The sequence below is a fragment of the Pipra filicauda genome, unplaced genomic scaffold (genome assembly GCF_003945595.2).
Source record: "Pipra filicauda isolate LSUMZ 115617 unplaced genomic scaffold, ASM394559v2 scaffold27_size4233163_pilon, whole genome shotgun sequence".
Taxonomy (NCBI): domain Eukaryota; kingdom Metazoa; phylum Chordata; class Aves; order Passeriformes; family Pipridae; genus Pipra; species Pipra filicauda.
Genome location: NW_024104398.1, coordinates 1,003,982 through 1,026,440, shown reverse-complemented (window position 1 = coordinate 1,026,440; position 22,459 = coordinate 1,003,982). Strand labels below are relative to the sequence as shown.

The following is a 22,459-nucleotide window of genomic DNA, read 5'->3' as shown; positions in this document are numbered from 1 at the left end:
TTCTTGTCATTACAAGCCAAATCTCATTCCCAGGCTACGAGACAAGAATGAAAAAATTAAAAAAAAACCAAAACAAAACGACGACAAAAAAAAAAAAAACAAACAAACCAACATCAACCAATCCACCAAAAAAAAAAAAAATCAAAACAAAACAAACAACCCAGCCCAAATCTACAGAACTTGTTACTGAGCAATAACGATAATAGGTTCTTATGGACCCATTCCTGTTCAACAAACATCAACTTCAGCTATTTTCAGATGCTTACTTTATTTGCATCTATCTTACATCTAGCCACTCATGCAGCATCTCAATTCCTCCTTCAGCTGCAGAAGATACACAGTGATAAGCTGTACATAACTGCAGAATAACAGGAAGTGATTAAAAATGCTACAGTTGCAATCCTGTCAGTTTGATCTGTAAATCTGCATTCTAACAGAAGAAACACTTTTTAAAAGAAAGTCTAATATTATCACTGTGACTAGAAATCATTACTTTAATGCAAGTCTTGTGATATTTTTCTTAGAACTTCAGCATCCTGAGGCAGATTTGGACCTCCCTTGTGCCCAGCTCTTGTGGTTACAGAGAAAAGTGCACCTGAGTGACCTGAGTCTCAGAAAGCAATTCAAAATGACTCAACTGTATTTATCTATTCCAATTGCTCTTACACTAATCTTGCAATTTTAGAGGAATGGAAGGAGCTGAACTATTTGTTCTAAACATGTGAAGAAGTCATCACTGCTCCCGAAATTCCAATTTACATACAATCGTATGTTTTCCCTTGGCAGTGCTATCATCGTAAAACAGTTCTCATTCGTGCTAAATGGAAATCCCTATCAGAACTTTCATAGGTATCTTTCTGATGTAGCTTCTACAATTTTGTGGCTCCTGTTGCCTTGGCTCCAGGTGTGCTCAGACATGATTACATATATCACATGACATATGGAAGAAAACAGAAGAGGAGTAGGAAAGAATACTAAGTGAGGGGCAGGAGTACTGCTCCGAACTCTCCTAGTGCCTGGGGCTGACAGTATCCTGGAACTCATGCTGTCGCTGTTTGCAAGAAGGCACAGACTCAATTGCCATCAAAGAGTTGATCAAAGAGTCATATTAAAAAAAAAAAATCTCAACTTCAAATTAACTTGGCTAGCGCCGTTGGCAAAATGTCTCATCTCCCACACACCGTAAACCACAGAGAGGCAAGGAGAGAGAGAAAGGAAATACACATTGGGAAGACAGATGGGAACATGAAAGCATTGTGGACTAACACTGATACTAAAATGCGTCATCTATTCCTGCCCTCAATCAATTCTTATTGCCTGGCCAAGATAGATATCCTGAAGTAAAATGGATTCCAGGGTTTCCATATCACTTACCTCATCTTCCCCGTTCACGCAATATAAATTCCTACACTGAATACATAGTTTATCATTAAACTAGCTAAGCATGGTTAACTGTATAATGGTAATGAACACAAATTAGTGTGCTCAGATGTCTCTCAAACACAGCATGTTTAGCTACCCATAGTTTCAAGAAGAGCACACCTCTCATTACTAGTGCAATACATTCAGCATCAGCTAGACAGAAATTAATAAGCACCAAAAGAAACAAAATTAAAGAAATCAAATTGTCAGCGCTAGTCTCATAAAGACCCCCAAAACAATACATAGCACTGTAAACCTTATTTCTTCACAGAAGAGTCCTGGGGTTTTTTTAAGTTTAACACTTTCATGTTTACGCATCACTGCAGCTTGGTCGTGATGGCACTACCCAATTTCAAAACATCACAAAGTTTTCCCATCTTACCTGGCTCTGTACAGTTCTTCTCTTCATGTGTCCCATTAGGTGATGCCATCAACCTTCTATTCCTCCACAGTTCTGATATGGTACCTCTTTCTGCAACAATTGGTTCTCGTCCTGTATTAAACAGAAAGAGGTTATGCCCATTAAAGCTGATTTTTCGTACGTCATCCTAACTGGACTGTGTGCACCCACTGGTGAGGAGCATGGGCAGACCATCAGAATGTAAGCGCAGCAAAATCGAGGTGTGACTGGAGCACGTGCCAACAGACGGATGCTGGGTGCTCCCACCTACCAAGGGTGTAACCAGCTATGAAGGTGCAGTATCTGAGCTGTTAACATGCTCTGGCCATCGGAATGGCTGTGACCCGCAACAGGACAATACTCTGCAGCAAGCAAATGCTGAAGCCTGTACCTGTGAAAGCCAACTCTTAGCAGTTCCTACAGACGAAACAGCCCAGCAATGCTGACATAAGCAATAACCACACTTCCATTTTGCCATCTGCATTTGCATATACTGCATCACTGCTTTCACAAAAAAAATAAAAATGCGTATGGGCATGTTCCAGTTACATTTTAGTTTATTCTGAGTCTAGATGCTGAACTTTTCAGTGTTGGGTATATTCAATAACATCAAACCATTCATAACTTGTCAAAGAAAATGGAAAGTAACTGCATAGTGAACCCTCGTAAGTCTTAAGAAAAACAAACTTCTTTAGAAGTCAATGGAGCTTTTGCCTCAATTCATACTCCAGAAGCATTCTCAATGAAACCTGCTAAATAGAGTACAGGAGCACTTGTGATAATGTAAGATATGTAATTAAAATAATCAAATAAAGAACAGAACCTCTTAATTAAATCACTTCCACCTCAATCTTATCCTTTTCAAATGAACATATTATAATAAACAAAAATTCTTCCATGGCTGATCTTAAAGTTTACATTGTCATCATGTAATGGTTGTGTTTTGTTACAGTAACTCTTGCAAAGAAAAAAAAATCTAGCCTGGAACTTGGATTTTCTAGAGTATTTGCTAAAATATTCTGAGCCACAATTATAAGAAACATAGAGAACAGATGGTCAGTGTTTATGGATAATATGTATTGTAAATTAGCCAGCTGAAAAAAAACCAACTACCTGATGCAGCATACCATAAAAAAATTAGGTTATGAGGGATTTAGTTGATAACCCAGGAGATTAAAAACTTTCATTAGTCATGACATTTTTCATGTAAACCTAAAAAAGTTCTAGAAAAACAATAAGTTCAAGAAAAAAACCCCTCAAACTATGCAAACATATTCATACCCCCAGTACTTGTTTTCACAAACCAGTAAGTTTATGAAAATAAATAGCTGGTGCAAGAGAAAAAATCCCATAGGCATGACAAACAGTTCTAAATAAAGAAACCAACAGTATACTCTAAATCCACATTTTAAAATACAAGTTGAAAGTTTTAAGATGAGCAATATGCTAAATGGTCTAAGATGCTGAATTCTTTTATGGATGGCTTATTGCCATCCTAGATACAGCTCAAACAAATCAGGCAATAATTCGAGCACAAGGGCATTACAAAGTATAACAAGTTCCAGCAGATTTTTCTTCCCTAAAGCATACACTTGAACTTCAGCTCTAATTTAAGCATATGGCCCATCCTAATTGTGCTGAAATCTGATTTTCTTTTATTAAATGTAGACGTAAGATCTAGGCTTAGTTGATTTTGTTCTTAAATCCTCAAGGACTGCTGGCAGCCCTATCTAGGGACCCAAGTGCTGTCCCAGCAACCTTAGCCTTTGTATTTGAGTGATGTGAAGCATATTGCATGAAGAGGGCCTGAAGCTGCACACTTGACAGCCCAGCCATGTGGTTAATTATAAATGCATCCGTTTACCAACACAGTAGTTGCACAAAGGATGCAAAAGACTCTCTATATAATACTCTCGCTACAAAACATAAGATTAGCACTGTTCCTTGCCTAAAATGCAGAATTTCTGTCAAATTCATACTGTAATGGGGGGGCAAGATGTTAGGTGTGCGTGTGAGATTGAGAAAAGCAGCAGTTGTAGCTGATGGAGGTTTACAACCTAAGGACAAAATGAAAGGTGGCCCGAAGTTGCAACGGGGACCACAAGCGGCCGGAGAGAACTCAACTCTGATGCAGCGGCAGGGAGAAACTCTCTCAGGGCCGTTCCAAGCACGCAGCTGCCCCGTGATGCCCCTTCGGTCCATGGCCCGAGAGACACGGCGGACTCGGGGCCGGGGAGCCCTGAACCCCCAGGCGCCAGCGGCGCAGCCACCTCTCTCCCCGGGGCATCCACATCCACCCCACGCCTCCGCCCGGCGCAGGGGTTTCTCCCGCGGAACCCGCGCTGCTCCCCCGCCCGCCGGGGTATTTGCACTGGGAGACTCAAAACGGGAAGAGCCGCCGCCGCTTGACCCCGCCAAACCCCGGCTGCTCCTGGGGCGGCGGCAGCCCCCGGGCCGCCCCAGCCGCCCGCCCGGCCCTGCCGGGGTCCGCCGGTCCCGCCGCCACCGCCACTCACCCGCTCTGGAGAGCAGGCTGGACATGCACCAGGCGAAGAAGAGGATGGCGCAGATGAAGCCCAGCTGCTGCAGCAGCATCTCCCGCCTCTTGCGAACTTTCCTCAGCATAAGCAGCATGGTCTTCGGGGGAGCGAGCGGCGTCTCCTCCGGCTCCATCGGAGCGAGCGCGGGCGCCGAGGGGGCGGCCAGCGGGGTCGGTGGGAAAAGCGGGGCTCACTCCCGCCAGCTTCCCGCGGGCGGCTCCATAGCGGGCGGGCTGCAGCGCGGAGAGAAGGCGATGCCCAGGGCCTCAGGTCGACAGCGGCGCGGCGGAGAGGCAGGTGGCGGCGGGCGGGGGCGCGGGGAAGCGGCGGCAGCCCTGGAGCGGAGCGGGGGGAGGCGTCGCGCTCAGGGGCCGGGCTGAGCCCAGCGCCCCACACGCACCATGGCCGGCGGCGGAGGAAGCGGCGCGGCGGCGCGCCAAGCTCCTCGGGCAGCGCCCGCCCCACAGCGCGCCGCGGGCTGCGAGTCAGCACCGAGGGACGACGGACACATCCATGCTGCTCCCTGCCCGCCCGCTCGGCCAAGTTTGAAGTTTATCCCTGTCCTCCCTCCCTCCCCTGCCGCCAGCCGTAGGCGGCAGGTGGGCGTCACAGCCGCCCGCGGGCTCTCAGCGCGGCGCCGAGTGGCCACTCAGCCCCGGCGAGCGGCCCGGCCCCCTCTCCCCGCCCCTCTCCCGCAACTTTCTGGGTGCTCCTCCGGCACCCATGGCAACGCGCGTGTGCCCTCCCCCACCGCGGAGCGAGGGGGAAGAAATAACTGGCGAAATTAATCCTTTCCCCTGCACGGTGCAGGAATGACCCGCTCCCGGTGCCGCGCTCGGCGGGGCCATCGGTGCGCGGAGGGGAGCGGGCAGCGGCAGGTGCCGCGGAGCCGGGGTGCGGACCGGGATCCAGGACAGGGCTGAGGTCGCCTGGGGTGGGAGAGCGGCCGCTGGAGCGGGTCGGAGGGCAGTGGGCTGGAGGGAGAGTGCCGGGGTGCCGTGGTGAGGGGGGCGTCGGGCACTGATGGCTCGGGATTCTTCCAGCTGTCTCCAGGAGATGCGTTTCAAGATGGATTTCCATGGGGAGAATGATGCTTCTGCAAGCAGTTTGCACTACAACGAACATGTGGTGTTCAGGACGACAAATTAATGACCCATTTTGTGCAACGGTGGTTAGTTCCAGACTGTACCACAGTGGATTTTGCTTCTTTTTTTAACTAAAATTTGATGTTTACATTAATTAAGTGGTTACTGTTAGCCAACGAGAGCAGCTCTGGGAACTTCCTCCTACAGCACAGGCATCAGTTCATGTATTCCTCCCAGAAATGCTGTGCATGTGAGGAAGCGCATGTAGGCAAAACAGGATTAACTCATCTGATCTTCTTTTCCATACAGCATTTGGTTTACAACAGGAGGCCTTTCAGGTGATTCCCGCTGGATCTTTGTTCATGTGCTTGAGGACATACAGTGCTTCATATCTGGCATTGTTTCTAATGGTGTCATAATTACAATACAAATATCCTGCCTACAAAAACAAATCATCACAAATAAAATATCACCAATCCTCTGCTTTCCCATCATTCTAATGTGTTTTTTAATTTTGCTTGTGAATTCTATCTGCTGTAGTGAGATTCAGCAGCACAGTGCTCAGGATGCTGTGGTACACACCGCGTGTGAAATTGCTCTTAGATTCATGCTGAAGACTGCCAGTTGTCTCAAGTGCAAAAGGCATTACTCAAACTGGGGAACCAAAGAGAAGCAGTTGTGTTAACCTTGTTGCTGGCATGCACATAGCTACAGAAACTTGTGTGTCTTAACTGTTCAGGCTCCAGTGGCACCTAGGCTCTAATGGGCTTTTGACCTTCTGATTTACATTAAAGCAGGAAAACAACTGCATGTTAGAAGAATGGCACTGAGACATGCTCCAGTCTTCTCTCTTCCATTCCCTTTATAGCTGCTGAGATAGGAAAAATAACACTGAAAGCTCTTGCCTACTACAAAGAAGGTAATAGAGAAGATTACAAGCCAGATTATGTCCCTTTATTTCTCTCCATGGCCATATAAGAAATCTCACAGTTGAACCCAGAATCTCACTGTTCTGAACCCAGAATGGTGAAAACCATCCCTGACCAAAAAAACTTATAGGCTAGTTAGACACAGAGGCATTGGAATCTGGATAAAGGCAAATGAAGGTCTTTAGATCAGCACTGTTGTTTATAGTGGACTGGGTTTTTTTTCATTGAAGACCTTTAAGCTCCAGTGAAGGTATTGGTTGGCCATGTCAGTAGAGACGCCACTTTCATACCCTGTCAGCTGTCATAATACCTGAAAGCTAATTCCTCACGTGGCTTTCCATCACCTCTTTGCTGGGACTAAAGCCTCTGCTTCCACCCAGAGTGGTAATGTGAACACCAGTCTGCCATCCTCTTCTTCTGTGTTTAATAAGAGCTTTAATAAGACTGTATTTTCTGTATGAAGATTTTGTCTAGCAATAGAAGGAGGGTATTGCAGAGATTTGTTGGGTTTTTTTCAGTGTCCGCTTGCTTTAAGTTTATAATCTTCTTAGAATCATAGAATTGTTAAGATTGGAAAATACTTGTAGGATCGAGTCCAACCATTAACCCAGCACTGACACCTTCACTACTAAACCATATCCCCCATCTACATATTTTTTGAACACTTCCAGGGATGGTGATTCCACCACTTCCCCAGGTAGCTTGTTCCAATGCCTGACCATTCTTCACTGATAAAGGCCATGGCTTCAGAGAAGCTGTCCTGATGGTTGGGTCTCTTGCTGCAGCTGATGGAGATTGCTTGTGATTTTTCTATTTACCATGTTTATTCTCTTACTTATTCTTTATACTGATGACATTTTCAAAGCCATGGCACTCCTGATCACAGGCCGTGATTCACAGGTATTCACAGGTATTTCATATTTGCGTCTATGGGATGTTTACACAAAGACCATGGAAGTGAACCATTGTTAGAGGTCCTGAGTTTCACATGTGAAGGATTTTCATTAATTCTGTCAAGTCCTATGAACATCACATGGATCAAACCAAACCACATGGTTAGTAACAGGAATGCAATTATAATATTGCCTTTTTCAGACACAGTTTGTTTTCCTTTTTCTTGCTGTTAAAAAGTTGTCTGTTTTAGAGGTAACAGTTAGTGACTATAGAAACCCTGAGGCCTTCCCTGTGAGCAACTGAAAGCAAAACACAAAACCCAAAAACATGAAGAGATCTCTTGTGAATCCCTCACACAGAAATCTGCTACCCATGATGGTGTGTGTCTCTCCCTCTCCTGTGTACACAAAGGAGGCAGATCAAAGTTCAGACAGTACTAATCTCCTAATCATACAAGCTTCTGATTAGCATTTTTAATCAGTCTGGTGGTCACAGGGCAGCCTCAAAATTGTTCTTGAATACTGAACTTTCAGAACACAATTCCAAATCACTTTTATTTTGGTGGGTTGTTTTTGTGAAATGTGTCAGATACCTCTTTGTGTAGAATGTCTCAAACGGAAGTGGTATGCTGCAGAACTCAGCTCCAGTCACCTCTCCCCAACAGCAGTCAGGACCTGCACCTCAGGGATCTGTTTGAGTGCATTCAAGCCATTCACGTGGAGGTTGTTACTGCAATCACGTCCCAACATTTTCATCATGGATTTAAGACATCCATGCTGTTTATGAGGGTATAGTGATACGGTGTCAGAGGCAAAAAAAGACGCAAATGTTTTCTGCCTAAGGTGGCATTACAAATTTTACATTCATTTTTTAAATCTTAAATTATTGCTATCTCTTACTGCAACCAGAACATCTGTATATAAATTCAATGCAGTCTTCCGTTAATAGTCTCAAGAAAAAAAAAAGAAAGAGTGAGACACACATGGTTTTCTGAGTGGTGCCTTCACAGTGAGTGGTATGGTGATACCCTGGCTGTTCTGTTTCCATTATAGTAAGAACAAAATGTTTTCCAGATTAGGTCTAGGAATTCTGAAAGAATTACATTTTGAAAATTAAAGGTATTTGGGAAATATCATCAAAACAAAGTGTAAAGGAAGAAAATATTAAATAGCACTTGTCTTTAAGCCAAATGCAAGAAACAATTCTTTCTTGTTATTGTGCTTATCATTGTGATCATTTAACTTTTGTGTATGTCCTATGCCAAAATGTCTCACTAGAAGCACATACTAATGCTAGTTTCATCTTGCACTGCCAAATTTGCTTGTTTTTCATCTCAAGCACAGTTAGTATCTTGAACTGAGTAACAGCCAAAGGCTTTGAATTAGGGAGCGTCTCACAGGAGATCCATGAAAGCAGCTCATCTGAGAAGAAAATATTGATGCTGCTGAGAGCTGAAGGAGAAGTATGTTTGGATTAATTCTCTATGGCACCCCCTAAAAGGAGCGGAAAAAGCAGCAGCACAGCCAGGCAGCTGGAAACTGGTGCCCTGTTAGTTGTCCATGAAGACTGTTCCAGCACAGAAGAGCTGAGAGTGCATCAGCGGAGCAGCCTGGCTGATTAGGAGATGATTGTTTGTGACAGGCCCCCAACCAGCCCTAGGAGCCTGTTTAAGTCCAGCTTTTCCAACTGATACAAAGAGCATCCATATATCAATTCTCCTGTTCTGTCCGCACGGTCAGAAGGCAATATCAAAGGAAAGCCAACAATGTTCCCTTAAAAAAGATCAGAAAATCTTCCATAAGCCATAAAAATTCAACTGAGAGGAAAGGCATTGGTGAGAGAAGAGACTGAGATCCCACCTTTTCTATTTGGTCCAGGTAGTTCGTATGAGGCAGTCATGGAGAGAACCTTAGCTCAGTGCTGTCCATAATCACCTGACTGTCAAGGAGGAAGCAATCCTGTGCTTATTTAGGACCCGGTCCCTGGGTAAGGGGGGCACATGAATATGACTTGACAATATAAGCTTGGAGAAAGCAAATATTAGCATGTCAATATTTAAATGTTGAACAGTAATTCAGGCCACCATATCTCCTTAGATGTGTATATATATACACATGGTTCTTCAGGAACTGGTGAAAAGTGCTTTGCTGAACCATACTGGAAATTTAGAAAGCAGATCCAGTGTTGTCATCAGCACTGAGGGTTTGACCAGAGTCTCTGTGATGTGTAAACCCTGAACTGGGACCACTGTATTTACAGAGAAGCTCCAACTGTAGTACCTAGGACTCATCCTTGTGTTAAGATCCTCAATGTCTTTCCATGAATTGTCAGATTTTTATCTCCCATTCATTTTCCAGTTCTAGTGGACAGTTGTCCGTTGTATTATCATATTACACTTTTGCATGTTTCAAAGGCAAAACTTTGCCTTAATACAGAGTTATTTCTGTAATTTAACTCAGACCTTTGTTTGCTTCCAAGGCTGCAACTAATTCAACTGTGAACCAAAATTAAATAGCGATGAAGAAGAAGGCAGTCTCACGTTGTAATATGGAACCACATTTTTCTTTAGCTTACCCAACTCCTCCCTTGTATTTTATATCTTGCATTCTTCCTGCTGCTGATTTCTCTTTAATAATCTTGGGTAATGCTACTTTGTATTTCTGATGAGCATCTGTGATTACACCCTACATTCAATGCTTGTCTAGGAACCACGCACTCACCAAGACCCTACCTGAGAGTTCAACAGTAGTCAATCAAAAATAATGGGATTCTCCCACAGTATGTAGAGATGCTACAAGCAAGAATTCCTCATATCCTACATGCCATAAAAAACATCACATAAGCCCAGGAAGGAGGTCAAGCTAATGCATATAATCTTCCTGCCATACAGTAAGAATAAAAGGTACCAACCAGATGTAGGCACTTGATCTGATCTCCTTTAAGCTACAGGAAAATAAGATCAGTTGACTCCTGATGTCATGTGCTGTTAACATATTTTAGTTTGGGTACATTGGCTCTATTTATTTTTCTAAGTCTGCCAAAATGTCTTTTTGCAGTACAGAATGAGACATTATGCATATCAGTAGTATTCAATATGTTCTTCTGCCCATAAGTTTTCAGTCAACATCTACCTAAAAAAGGGAGTTTGTTAGAAAAACCTCAATATTTGCCCCCTTAAATCAGTATTGTCTAAGCCCTCCAAATTCATCACAGCATCTATGTTTAACGCCCACTAGGTTTTTCAGGGCTATAGGCATCTGATTAAATGCTTGCCAGATTTGAAGAACTCATGCACATGCATAAAGCCCTACCGAAATGGGAGTTAACTTGCAAGGACTGTTACACAGCATATCCTCCCCTACACACATACCATTCTTTCTTTCTCAGTTTCTCAAGTTTGCTGTCTTCACTGAATCCCAGCGTCATTGATTTTACTGTGTTTTCATTTTGCCAGTGATTTTCTATTACTCTCTGCTCTCACAGTCACTTTCTCTTCTGCCTACTTCTCTGCTTCCCCTATGCCTTCCCTCTCTTTGCTACGCATGACTTTGTTCCTCACCTCTTGATCTTCTAGGCCCAGTGCAAATTTCTCATTTGTTCCTCTCTCTGTAAGCAGAATTCCTTCCTCCTCTTTAAATCTACGTGTGGGTTTGAGCTTACTATTGATTCTCAGCCCTATTCCCAGAGGATTTGGGAAATTTGACTGTGCTTACCCATAACTGTGAGGAATGAGGTTAGCTGCCATCATGCTAAATACAAGGGATTGGGGAAGGTCAAAGCTCTGCAGGCTAATCGCAGCATTTTTCCATCACTATACAACACATTTGTTTGCTCTCCATAATTTCATTCCTCTGCCAGATAAAGAAACTAAATTCAGTTCCATAAAATGCTCTCCATTTGTTTTCTTTTGGAAAGTTCTTGTCTGTCTGTGAAATAAGTGAAATTCAAAACAGCTATTGAGGAGACATCTTCACACACCTCAATCAACCACACTTTTGTTCAGCTTTGATACCTACTGGGATCTGTTTCCAAAAGCCTTTGCTAGTCCCTCAGAATAAGAAGGATCATTAACTAAGCAAAAATTGATTCATTACGGTGAGAAAAAATTTCAACAGCTATGTGTTGTTAGCCCAAACCACAGGCTGCTGTGATCTTATGAATACACAGGAGGAAGCTGTGGAGAATTCTCACACAGAAAAAGCCTCAGATGATGTCAGTGCTTGAAAGCATGAAGGCTGAAGAGGTTCAGTGAAAGCCCTGTTGGGGTAGCTGGGAGAGATTCAACAGGGTAGCTCCTTTTCCTCATTAGATTAGGAAGAGGAGTGAGTATTCATCCCTAGTGACTGTGGAAAAAAACAACTGCAGACTCCAAATGGTATATAAGTAAGTGAAGGAATGTATGTCCTGGTAACTGATGTCCTTGAAACAACAATATTGAAAAGGTGAGAACTGTCTTTATTCAGAGACTTGTAGAACATATGCTTGAAGGAACCTGGAAAGGTCATCCTGTTCATTCCCTTTTCCTAAGGCAACATCAACTCTCCCTAATCTTGAGTGGGCTTGCTCTAAAACTTAATATCCATTTTTATACTGAAATTGCTGTTTGACTGCCTATCAAAGCTTTTAAAATAAAATTATGGTGAATAACGTTAAGAAAATTTACACCTCCCACTTTGACTGGCATCTTTTTTTAACACTTAGTGAGCATAACTTGGGGAGATCTGTGGATTTTTCCTCTCATCTGACCACAGACTTTCAAAAACAAAAGTTTATTCTGTTGAAAATCTATAATGTTAAAGCTAAGAGGAACTGTCATAACTGTCAATTAGAGAAGGGGAATAATATTCTTACCATTTACTTCTGTAAAGTTAGTAGAAATCAGGTTTTTTTATAGACAGTAGGAACAAAACAACCTTGCTCTGGGAAGATAAATTCAGTGGATAAAATAATGTAAAATGATAGTCTAGAAGGAATGGCAATCAGAGAAATCAAGTGAGTGGGAACAGTGCTCAATGGAGTGTTTTGTATGAGGAGTTTGCGGCATTTATTTCATTGTGGCATTCATTTCACATTGTCTCGTGTGGAAAAGATAAGAAAGAAGGGTTAATTTGCTCATTAATTATGTTCAGACAAGAGAGGGGAGAACAGAGAAGGCTGGTTCAGAGTCCAGAACAGTGAGGGGAAAGGTATTTGTCTAAGGAGGCATTTAAGGGAAGGAAGAGAGAGCTTTGGTTGGTACACAAGAACAGGAGATGGTTCTAAGCAAGGAGGCTAGGCACAGTCATCTGTGGGAGCAGACAAAGAGAACCTTAATCAAAGTGGTTCAGGAGGGTGAGTGAAACAACCTAGACTGGGTTGTTTGAAACAAGCACCACTACATCCACCCACTTGGAAGATCAAGTCTTGTACTGTGAATGTGAAAGGAGTTGGTGTAGCAGGAGGGAGACATTGCTGTAGCTGCAGTACTTTAAGATTATCCTCCATAAAAGCTCCCTTTATGTCTACAAAAATGTCCACACCTGCAGCACAACCTCTCCAAACCCAGATAACTCCTGCTCATTACCATTAATGAAAAGAAACAGTCAAATCAAATACTGGTGTGTTTTCAAGCACTGGCAGTATTGCTTTTTGCAGTATTTCCATGTTAACCTCTTGACAGACTTCACAGTAAAATACCAATAAAATTTGTAGTTATTGCCAATTTTAACAAGAAATGTTTATCAGTGGCAAATAATACATACAGCACTCCTGCAAATTAACTTCTATGCTATACCTAACTCCTTGCAGGGGTAGCAGCGGGTTCTTTCAGCTAGCTATAAGTGTGCTCAGCTGCCTCTTAGCATCAGAACAGCCTGGGTTCAGCACAGGTCCGCTCAGCCTGTAGTAGGAGAACAGCAAAGGTAGCGCTACCCGTAGTCCGATTTAATAGTAGCTATTGAGGGTGTCACCTACCTGTCATGTCTGACTCATTCCACCATTTTTCTGTTGTTTTCATTTAAATATTTCAACACTCAAATATTTCAGCCACTTTACATTTCATCTCCTCAGAAAGAAGCAATGTTTCAGAGGTGTTACCATGGAAACAATGGAGTGAGGAGGCAGCTAAACATAAAAGTAAGTCATCTATCAGTAAATCCAGAGACATGCTTTGGGGTAACTTGAAATTTAAAAATGGATAATTAATTGGGCTGTTGTTGAGCATCTGTTTGTACTTATTGCTTATAAGTGACAAGAGGCCACCTTTTTCCCTGGGACAAGAAAATAAAACATCCCTGTGCAAATTTTTCAGTAGCTAAAGTCCTTTCTGACACAGGAGATAACACCAGTCTTTGGAGATGACCACAGGAGTTACTTGTCAGCAAGGTCAGGCAACCGAAATGGTATTGTTGAGGGTCAGCAGCACGAGCTTCCTCAAACAAATCAATCCCTACTGATAGCAGTGAGCTGTGAAGTTGGAGGGTTGTAATTCAAGATACTTGAGAAGTTTAATCAGACTGTGGGAAAAAGAAGATTAGCATTACTGGAGGTAAAAATGCAGCTAGATATGGCAAGCCCCTTCCAATTATGCAAATGAATACACAGAACATTCTGCTCAGAAGTGGGTATTAATTATACTTGTGGATAAATATAAAAACATATCTTTGTCTATCTGTCACTATATATCCTGCAATACCATAATTACCTCTCTCAAGCATGGGAAGGAATAACTCATGGCTTTTGCCTGTGCTCACGTCATAAAACATTTTCCTGCAACTTTACTAAGCCTTAGCTTTACTGAACTATGCGTTATCTGTATGAAGGTAGCAAAGGAAAATCCAATGTTTCAGCTACGTTCTGGGCAAGAAATGCTCAAATAAACCTCTATAATGCATATCATATTCACTTCAAGCATCAGCAAATTGACCACAGAAACACTTAAAATGTTTAAATATGCCACAGAAAATGTTTTGTTCAAAACAGATTCGGAAACAGAGCATTAGAGATTTGGGCTTTATTTGCTCTTCATAACCCTTTAGATCATGTTTAAAACCATCGTACTTTCACTTGTGGGCAAAGGAAATGTCCTGGGAGATGTCTAAAACATCTCCTTAGCATAGAAAATTACCTTGATTATTAAAAGAAGAGTAATTCCTACTATCAGTGGCCACTAGAAAAAATTATAGTTGTAGACTGCAGAGTGGAATACACCTCTAGCAAATCAACAGCTCTGTTTGACTTGCACACTGAACACTTGTCCATTGGTGCCCAGGGCATCCTACAGCATCCACACCACACCTGCCCTCCCTGGAAGGGTGCCCAGAACCTCCTCAAAAGGTTGCCCTTGGGACCAACTGAGCTTTTACTGACTGTCAGTTCCTCCAAAGCCTTTCTCTTTGAAACAATGATTTTCTTCTTCACAGGGATCCACAAGGAAGTGGAAGCATTATTGATGGAGCTTCTTGCTCAGAGACTTGGCATTCTGTTCTGTGCAGGTAAACAGCTGCCACTGCACATTAGGAACACCTGAAGGTGAAGGAGGGCAGGCCAGATCCTATGAGCCTGAAACACTGGTTTAACCAGGCACTGTTGAGAGTGCCTTCCTCCTGGAGGATTACATAGAGGGTCAGATGGTAAGTGAGATATCCACATAGCCCACAACCCAAGTAAACAGTAAGGGCAGCATGAGGGGAGTGGTCTACTGAGGCTTGGAACACAGGCAAGACCTTGCTACCAGTAAATCCTGAGTAGCAGATCCTACCCATACACAGCTAGCTTGGGAGCAAACAGCCAGGCCAATTCACAACTAGATGGCAGAGCATCAGGGCATCGGACAGGCTGTAATGGTCATCATAAAATATATTCACTCTGCAGCTTTTGAGGAAAGATAATTTATGCAATTCTTTCTATGCACACGTGCACACAAAATAATAGCATAACAGTATGGCTAGATAAATGTTTATCTGGAGAAAACTGATCTGTTGTCCATTTCACAATCATTTAAAAAAATTGTGACTGGTAGAGTCTCACAGAATTGGTTGTGCTGTTGGCATTGACTGTGCAAATGAAGAGAGTTGGGCTGTGTTTTATGCAATTTGCTTTTCTCCCTGTTGGAAATCTATCGTAATTTTCCTGCACAAACTATCAAGACGGTTGATAGGCTGGAAATAAATCAGATCATTGAGGTGAATGTTTCATAGCAAGCTATTGTGTAATTGAACTGTATTTTCTATTTTAGCCTTCCAGACTCTAACAAATTAATTGGGGAAAAAAAAAAAGGCAAGAATTCTAGAAGATTTAACTAGCCTTAAAATTTGTTTTCAGTTTTTAAATTAACCCTAATTAATTAATTTTTTATTATATGCAAAGCAAACCCACAAAATCTCCTGAGGCTTAGCTCTGACTTTGCCAAGAAAACCGAGTGAAAGGGCACAGCTTTGTTTTAGTTGGTTTTGTCTCCTCAGAATAGATCAGAAACTTCCAGAGCAAGGCTGCCTCCTGCTTTCCTTTTGTTCCGTGCCTGGCACAGCCTACTCCGCCATGTGCCCCGGCTGTGTGAACTGCCATGGCAGACATCCTGTTACGCCACTTGTTTGAGGTAGGAATGCAGCAACCCCCAGTCTTTGGGATTTGCACTGCTGCAGGGTTTGTGGTGATTAGGAAGCTAATAAGCACTACTCTTTCCTTAATGTTTATATCAAGTACTCTCCCTGAATGAAAACCTGTTTAATGTCTTGTTTAAAAAAGTATCTTTACCTTTCTGCTTTCTTCAGTGTTTCTGAGTTGCTGCTCACTGACTCTGATGGGGCTTATATCAAGAGCTAAGAAAAGAAAAATCTTTCAGCTCATCATCAAGTCTCTGAGCAAGTCAGAATCATCCAGAAAAAAACCCACTTAAAAGTCACACACAAAATAATAATCATATCTAGGGCCTGATACTTTTTCCCACATTTGAACAGGCAGATGAATCAATTAATGTGAGTAGAGTTACATGAAATCCAGACTGCAATTTGCTGTCCCTGAGACAGTCCCCCTGGCTCAGAGCTTTGTGGAGGGGATTACACTGAGTTACTCCTGACTAAAAGACACAGCATTGGCACGCTCACCAGTGATTTTCAAATGCTAACTTACAACATGTAAGTATTCTAACTACTACTTTTCTTACTTTTAGGCTGTTAAAAAAGATACAATTGAAAATTATTACAACAGAATCCAAAACACTGAAAATCTTTTCTTCACCTTGACAAAATATCTGGTAATTATGAATGCTCATGATTTCTCTGTTGAACTAAAAGGTACATCATCACACTTTTAAAAATCTGACGTTATTTAGCAAATAAAGACTAAGACTTTACTGAGAATCAGACTTTGAGGGAGAGAGAGAAAATATTTTAGATCCAGCTAAACTGTAGTTTTAAACTTCTCAATCATATCTCTTTTGCTACCTGAGGAATTTTAAGGAAGTAAATCAAATGTCTATCTGATTTTGGGTAATGTGCAATGTTTATTCTGAAGGTTCATGCAGCTTCTTTCACTCTTGAATTATTTGCAACATGCACACACTGTCATGTCTCAATAGATCACTCTATAACTCCATGAAGTAAAATGAAAGTAATTGCACACTGTAAATGTAGAGACTTAGTAAGAATCAGTATTAATGATCATCCATACATTCAAAAGACTAAATAATTTATTATTTGCTGGTAGAAACAAATATAAAATCCAGTTAGTTCAGCATGTATCTTGAGCACCAATTAGTACTGGAGGCTGCAAAAAAAGGTGGAAGAAATCGAGTCTCAAAAAGAAGGCTTAGTTTTAGTACCAGATAGCTGGCAACTAGTTTAAATGCTGATACTTGGAGGAGTTTGATCCTTCAGTATTTTTTTTGTTTGCTTGTGAAAACAAAAGTATGAAGAAACCATGTACCTTTTCTAACATCTTATTTCCTTTTGTTGGGCCAGGCTGGCTGTGCTAAAGAAAAAGAAAAGCAAAGAATAGTCTTAAGGCAGATGCATTAGTCTCTCCATCAGTATCAGTTTCTCTTCTTCTCCAAAAGTGATTTCACAGTAGGAATTCCAGTAGGAATTAAAACACTTTCCTACAAAAGAAAAATAGAGAATGAGAGCTGTGTGCTGCAGAATACAGATGGGATTCAGAGTCACTAACAAGGCTGATAATTTTCTTTGGTCCATACCATCACATACGCACAACCATATAACCATAAAAACCACTCATTAGCCAGAAGAACATTGAAACTTTGAATGTCTCCCAATACTATAGTACAAAATTTTTGAAGAACATAAAAATTGGGTATTCATTTGTGAGTTAATCAACAGTTACAGCTTTCAGCATTCAAACTTTTTTTGTACTGTTCAGTGCACTTATTGTTGTGATTAGGACCCCAACAAGGTTATGATAACTTATGATAAGGTTAAAATGGGGCACAGAACTTGAATCAGAACCTAGAGAAATCAGTGTGATTTTTTTTCTTTTTTAATAAGAATCAAATCTTTTCCTTACACCATAGAAAGCCATAGAAAAGAGATGACCATGCAGAAAACAATGAGAATAATAAATTAGTTCTGCCCAGTCATCCTTATTCAACTATTCCTTATAGTCATTCCAGGAATAGCTGCTTTGGATCAATTTGGAAACTGCTGTCTCAGGACAAGCTGAGAGATGAAAGGAAAGACTGCAAACCTCAGTTGATGTTAACAACTGTGATGGATCCAGGCTTCTGAAATTTATCTAATCTATCTGATTAGATAAACTTGTACACAGGGCAACATAAAAATCAAAGAGAATACACCTCACCAAGTCTTCCCAGTGCTCTGTTTGAGCATTTTTTAGGCCTGTATAAAAAGACTATTTCACAGAAGTGGGAATTAAGGAAAACCTTTATTTAGAGCCCTGGGAACATATTTCTGGGTAATAACCCAGTATTAAAATTTGATTTTTTATTTGGACAAACTCTAGCAAAACCAATAGAGTGTGTGTGGAGAGAAACTGCAGTTTTGTTTTCTTTGTATATCTGAGGAATTCCCAGGCAAAGAGTTTTTTTGTATCTGCATAAGAAGATGCTGCTTGTTTATACAATGGGTTTCCCTATGCACCTCTGCAATACTTGTTTCATATTTTGTCTAAGAAAGCAAAAGTTTAATGAAGATAATATTTCAGAAACAGAGAAATGGAAATAAAATTGAGATAAGCTTAGCTACAAAGGGACTGAAACCACTGCTACAGAACTTGGGAAGAAAGTCATATAATCCTGGCAAAGTTAAATGGAAAAAGGTGCTTAAACCAAACAGTGATATCACTGCAGCCACTATTGAGAATGACTTACAAAATGAATAGAATTTTTAATGAAAAAAAAAGAGTAACAAAGAACGAACCAGGACACTTAAAACATGAGTCTGTGTGTTAGAAGGAGCCTCAAAGGAAATGTAGCAATTCCCCTGAAAACTGGACCTCGTTTGTAGGATACACCACTAATTAAGTCAGCAACTACAATGCATAAGGGGAACATGACTTTCCAAGTTGCGTATATATGAACAGTAAGAGAGAAGAAAGTCTCTTGGGAATGCACATCAGTTTTTGTTATATCTCTCCATTCCAGCAAGAGTTATTAAAAGCATAAGAGAAAGGTATATTTTAAAACACTAGAAAATAATCAGCATCCACCAATGTGCTCAGCAGTGCAGAAAACACTTGACAATTCCCTAATTACCATGGCACGCCTAACAAGTTAACCTTTTGTATTCAAATGCTGACTACCAGGCAGTAGGTGATCCATGGTTTGCCTACGTAGGTCCATGGAAATATGGGTTGTATGATTACCAAGTGAGAACAGTGTACCATCTGTCCATTTAATACTATCCGCGCAGCAAGCACATCGCTATTTTGAGCCTCAGACTCCTGAGTACCGAGGAGGCAGAAGACAAGTGTTGCCATTACATTGCAGTTATATTTATGATGTGTGTACATTTTGCCTGGGAGTGAAAATCTAAGACTAGCAACCAAAAATATTTTAAGAGTTATCATAGTACTGGTGCATAGGACTTTTCACTACATCAGTCGATACTTCGTTATTCCAGAAAGAGGTAGATTGCTGCCTAAAGCTGGCCTATTTGCAAAATGCAAAATGCAGAATGCAGAATGCAGAAGAATTCTTGTCTGTATCTGTAAAGACTGAGTTACAGAAGGGACATCAGTAGGAACAGCCCAGTGGCTAAATGTTACCTGTATAAAAAGCAAGAAAATAATCCACATCAGCTTTCACCAAACCGTATGCTGGGTTGCTAAGACCCAGACTTTGCCCAAAGGTAGAGAAGGAACATCTCATCACACTAATCAAGAATGGCAGTTACTAGAATGTAAATAGCAAAACTAAATATGAAGATCGTGTCTATGAAAGGAGTTAACCAATTCATATAGCAATCATTCTATGAATGTGCATCATGAGGCATATTCTGTATTCATATATATGTGTATCGACTAAGAAAAAAGTGATGAGTTAAAAGCCCTGACTTCCCTTAGCAACAGAGAATATTTTCCTCTCAGTTTAGAACAGTAGCTCTTTCATGCTTTATTACCAAATTGTACTCCAAAGGAGTTACTTGTGGCAAGAGTGCATGTCTCCAGGAACTGCAGGAAAAATTCCTGGCAGTTGGTCCACTGCAATTCTGGTTTGAGTGCTCCCTCCAATAGGTGTTGTCTGGTCTATGTCTTTTTTAAGAACTGATGCTGAAACCTCAAGACAATGAGTATTTCGCCACCTTTCACTGTAGTGATTTTGCCTCATGTTTTTGCTGACTCTATCCATATTCATGTCCTAATGGAACGTAAGTCTGTCCTTTTTCTCCAGAACAGTTAGATCCTCACATGACCCCACAGGTCTCAGAGTGCTTTAGTTTGCCGATTGGCAAGGGTCTCTGTTCCGTGTTTGTGAGCTGGAATAGTGCTGGTACTGTAGTCCCAGCTACAGTATCAGACATTGTAACGGGTTACTTTTACCAAGAACTGTTCAAAATGTTCTTCTATGTGGGAACACCTTATTGCCAATTTTCTTTGCTTTTTGCAGACATCTTTAAAAATATTAGCAATTTTTTCTGTCTGTTCAGCTTTGCCCATTCTTGAGTCAACATCATTGCTTAGGAGGTGCACAGCATTTTTGCCGCCTTATCTTTTGAAATTAAAAATGCCTTAATATTGTGCCAGTTATCCATAACTAGTTCACTAGATCTCTTCTATCTTTGCTTATCATGCTTCAATAAAGAACTGTCCTCTTTCTCCAGGTACCATTATACCAATGTATCTGGAAAATTGATAGCTCATTTTCCAAGTATCGATGTTTGAGTGATTTGGAGGTATATTTGAAAGAATGACCTGGGTATGAAGAGTCAGTTGGGTTTGTACAGATATTGTCTTTGTCTCACTGGTTCATTGATGTTTCAAAAGAAAGTGATGTCTGTATTATTTGCATAGTTTATTTTCTGTTGCTGTCTTTTCATACTAGAAGGCTGCTCTAGATAGGACAACAGTTGTCTGTCTGTCCCCCGTCATTCTCTTTCTTGTAATGTAGAGTAGAGTTGTAGTTTACAAAAATATTTGGGGTTCCCTGTGGCAACACTGTATTGCTCCCTGTCCTTAGATTTATGAGTCCTTATATGGAAATACATTATTGTAGGATACCTTCCATTATGTCAAGGGTATTTTTATTCTGTTGGCAATACAGAACCTCATGTCTACATCTCTCTGCTGAGTTCACAAGATTCTGAGCATTCCTCATAGATAGCTATTTACTTGACTTTGATGCCTTTTGCATTTGCACAAGTATTGGGGTATTTTCCTTGTTTTTCATGAGCCAACTAATTACATGAATCTCTTCACTGCTTATGCCCTGCATTTGCAAATGAATGTGTCCACGTGAGTATGTCTATGGCTGTTAGCAAAGTTAATGTGAGCTCCCTAAACTGTCTTAGTTAAGCACATTTGTCTTGTCCCTATCATTTAGAAATGACAATGCAGGAGCTGATTGTTTTGTGATATGCTGGTTTATCGTTCTTCCAGATCTTTTCTCACAAAGAAACCTTTTATTTATGACATCTTTTGAAAGATTAAATGGTTTCTAAAGCACCACTAGGATTTTACAGTTTGTCTTATTTCAATGCTCCTACTAAGACAGGTAGCAGATTTTATCAGTGGCAGCTGCTGGTGTGGCTGAGTTTACTCTGATTTCCATTATGTCAACATACAAGTGCTACTAAACTGATCCTACCTTAAGTCCAGCCCCGCAAGGGCAGAAAATCAACGGTGTTGCTACAAACATGTTTCCTTCCTTTTATTTTTTTTCTTTTTTTCCTTTGTGCTATTTAGAATTAAGAAAGACAGACATCCCAGGCCATGCAACAGGTCAGTCCTTTCTCCCATTACTCTGTCCACTCATCTAAAGCTTCTGAAAAGTAGAGTTTCTAGAACTTTGAGGTATAATCATTCAGCAGCTTCATCTATATGGAATAGTGCCTATTGAAAACCACAGGTTAGTGCCTTGCTCAGTTCTGTACTTCCTGCATGACCTTTGACAGGTCACTCGTCTGTACCAAAATGACTAAATATTTAATTGTGGTATTTATGTCAAAAAGGACTGTTCCCTAGTGATATTAATGCACAGGGACCGTTATAAGGTAAAGAAAGTTTGCAGCAGAGGAGCTGCCAGTATCTTTCCCCTTGAGCTTAATCAGATCCATTACAAGATAGAAAAAAAATCTTCCTTTTTTTCCCTTCTTCCTCCTCAAGGCTACACAGCGATCAAGTCAGTTTTGCTTTCTATTATGTCAAAGGTATTTTCAAAATAATCTTTTAATAAAACTTCAACCATGCTTGGATGCAGTCCCTGTGTGGACATATATAAGAATACTCCATACATGTGGGATTGTGTTGGCACATTGTGCACCCTTACCTGGCTGAACAGCTGACAGAAACATTTCAGCCCCTTTGTTCTTCAGTAAAAACACTTCTTCCTTGAACTGTAACCACTGTGAAGTAATGACATGAAAATAACCTCTCTGCAAACAAAGCATGGGCTCCTGTCTTAGCAAGATCAATGAAGAATGACCAAGAGAGGTGACACTGTAAAGGTTTGGTCCAGAATGCAGGTCTACACACGAACTGCCGTCCAAAAACAAAATGAGGAGGATACTCACAGGGTCACCT

General features: G+C 41.2%; 1 protein-coding gene across 2 annotated transcripts in view; it reads right to left on the bottom strand.

The window, feature by feature from the left end:
• The window catches only part of SLC24A4 (solute carrier family 24 member 4), a 97,459-nt gene extending 92,450 nt beyond the window's left edge, over positions 1-5,009 (bottom strand). The window contains exons 1-2 of one of the 2 annotated variants that reach the window (XM_039382670.1): positions 4,339-5,009; positions 1,805-1,915 (exon numbers count right to left, since the gene is read on the bottom strand). In XM_039382670.1, the coding sequence (XP_039238604.1) occupies positions 1,805-1,915; positions 4,339-4,495 (268 nt within the window). In that variant the 5' untranslated portion in view covers positions 4,496-5,009. The remainder of the gene's footprint in view (positions 1-1,804; positions 1,916-4,338) is intronic. The other variant, XM_027746101.2, reaches the window with a different exon arrangement.
• Between the last annotated feature and the right edge of the window lie 17,450 nt (positions 5,010-22,459).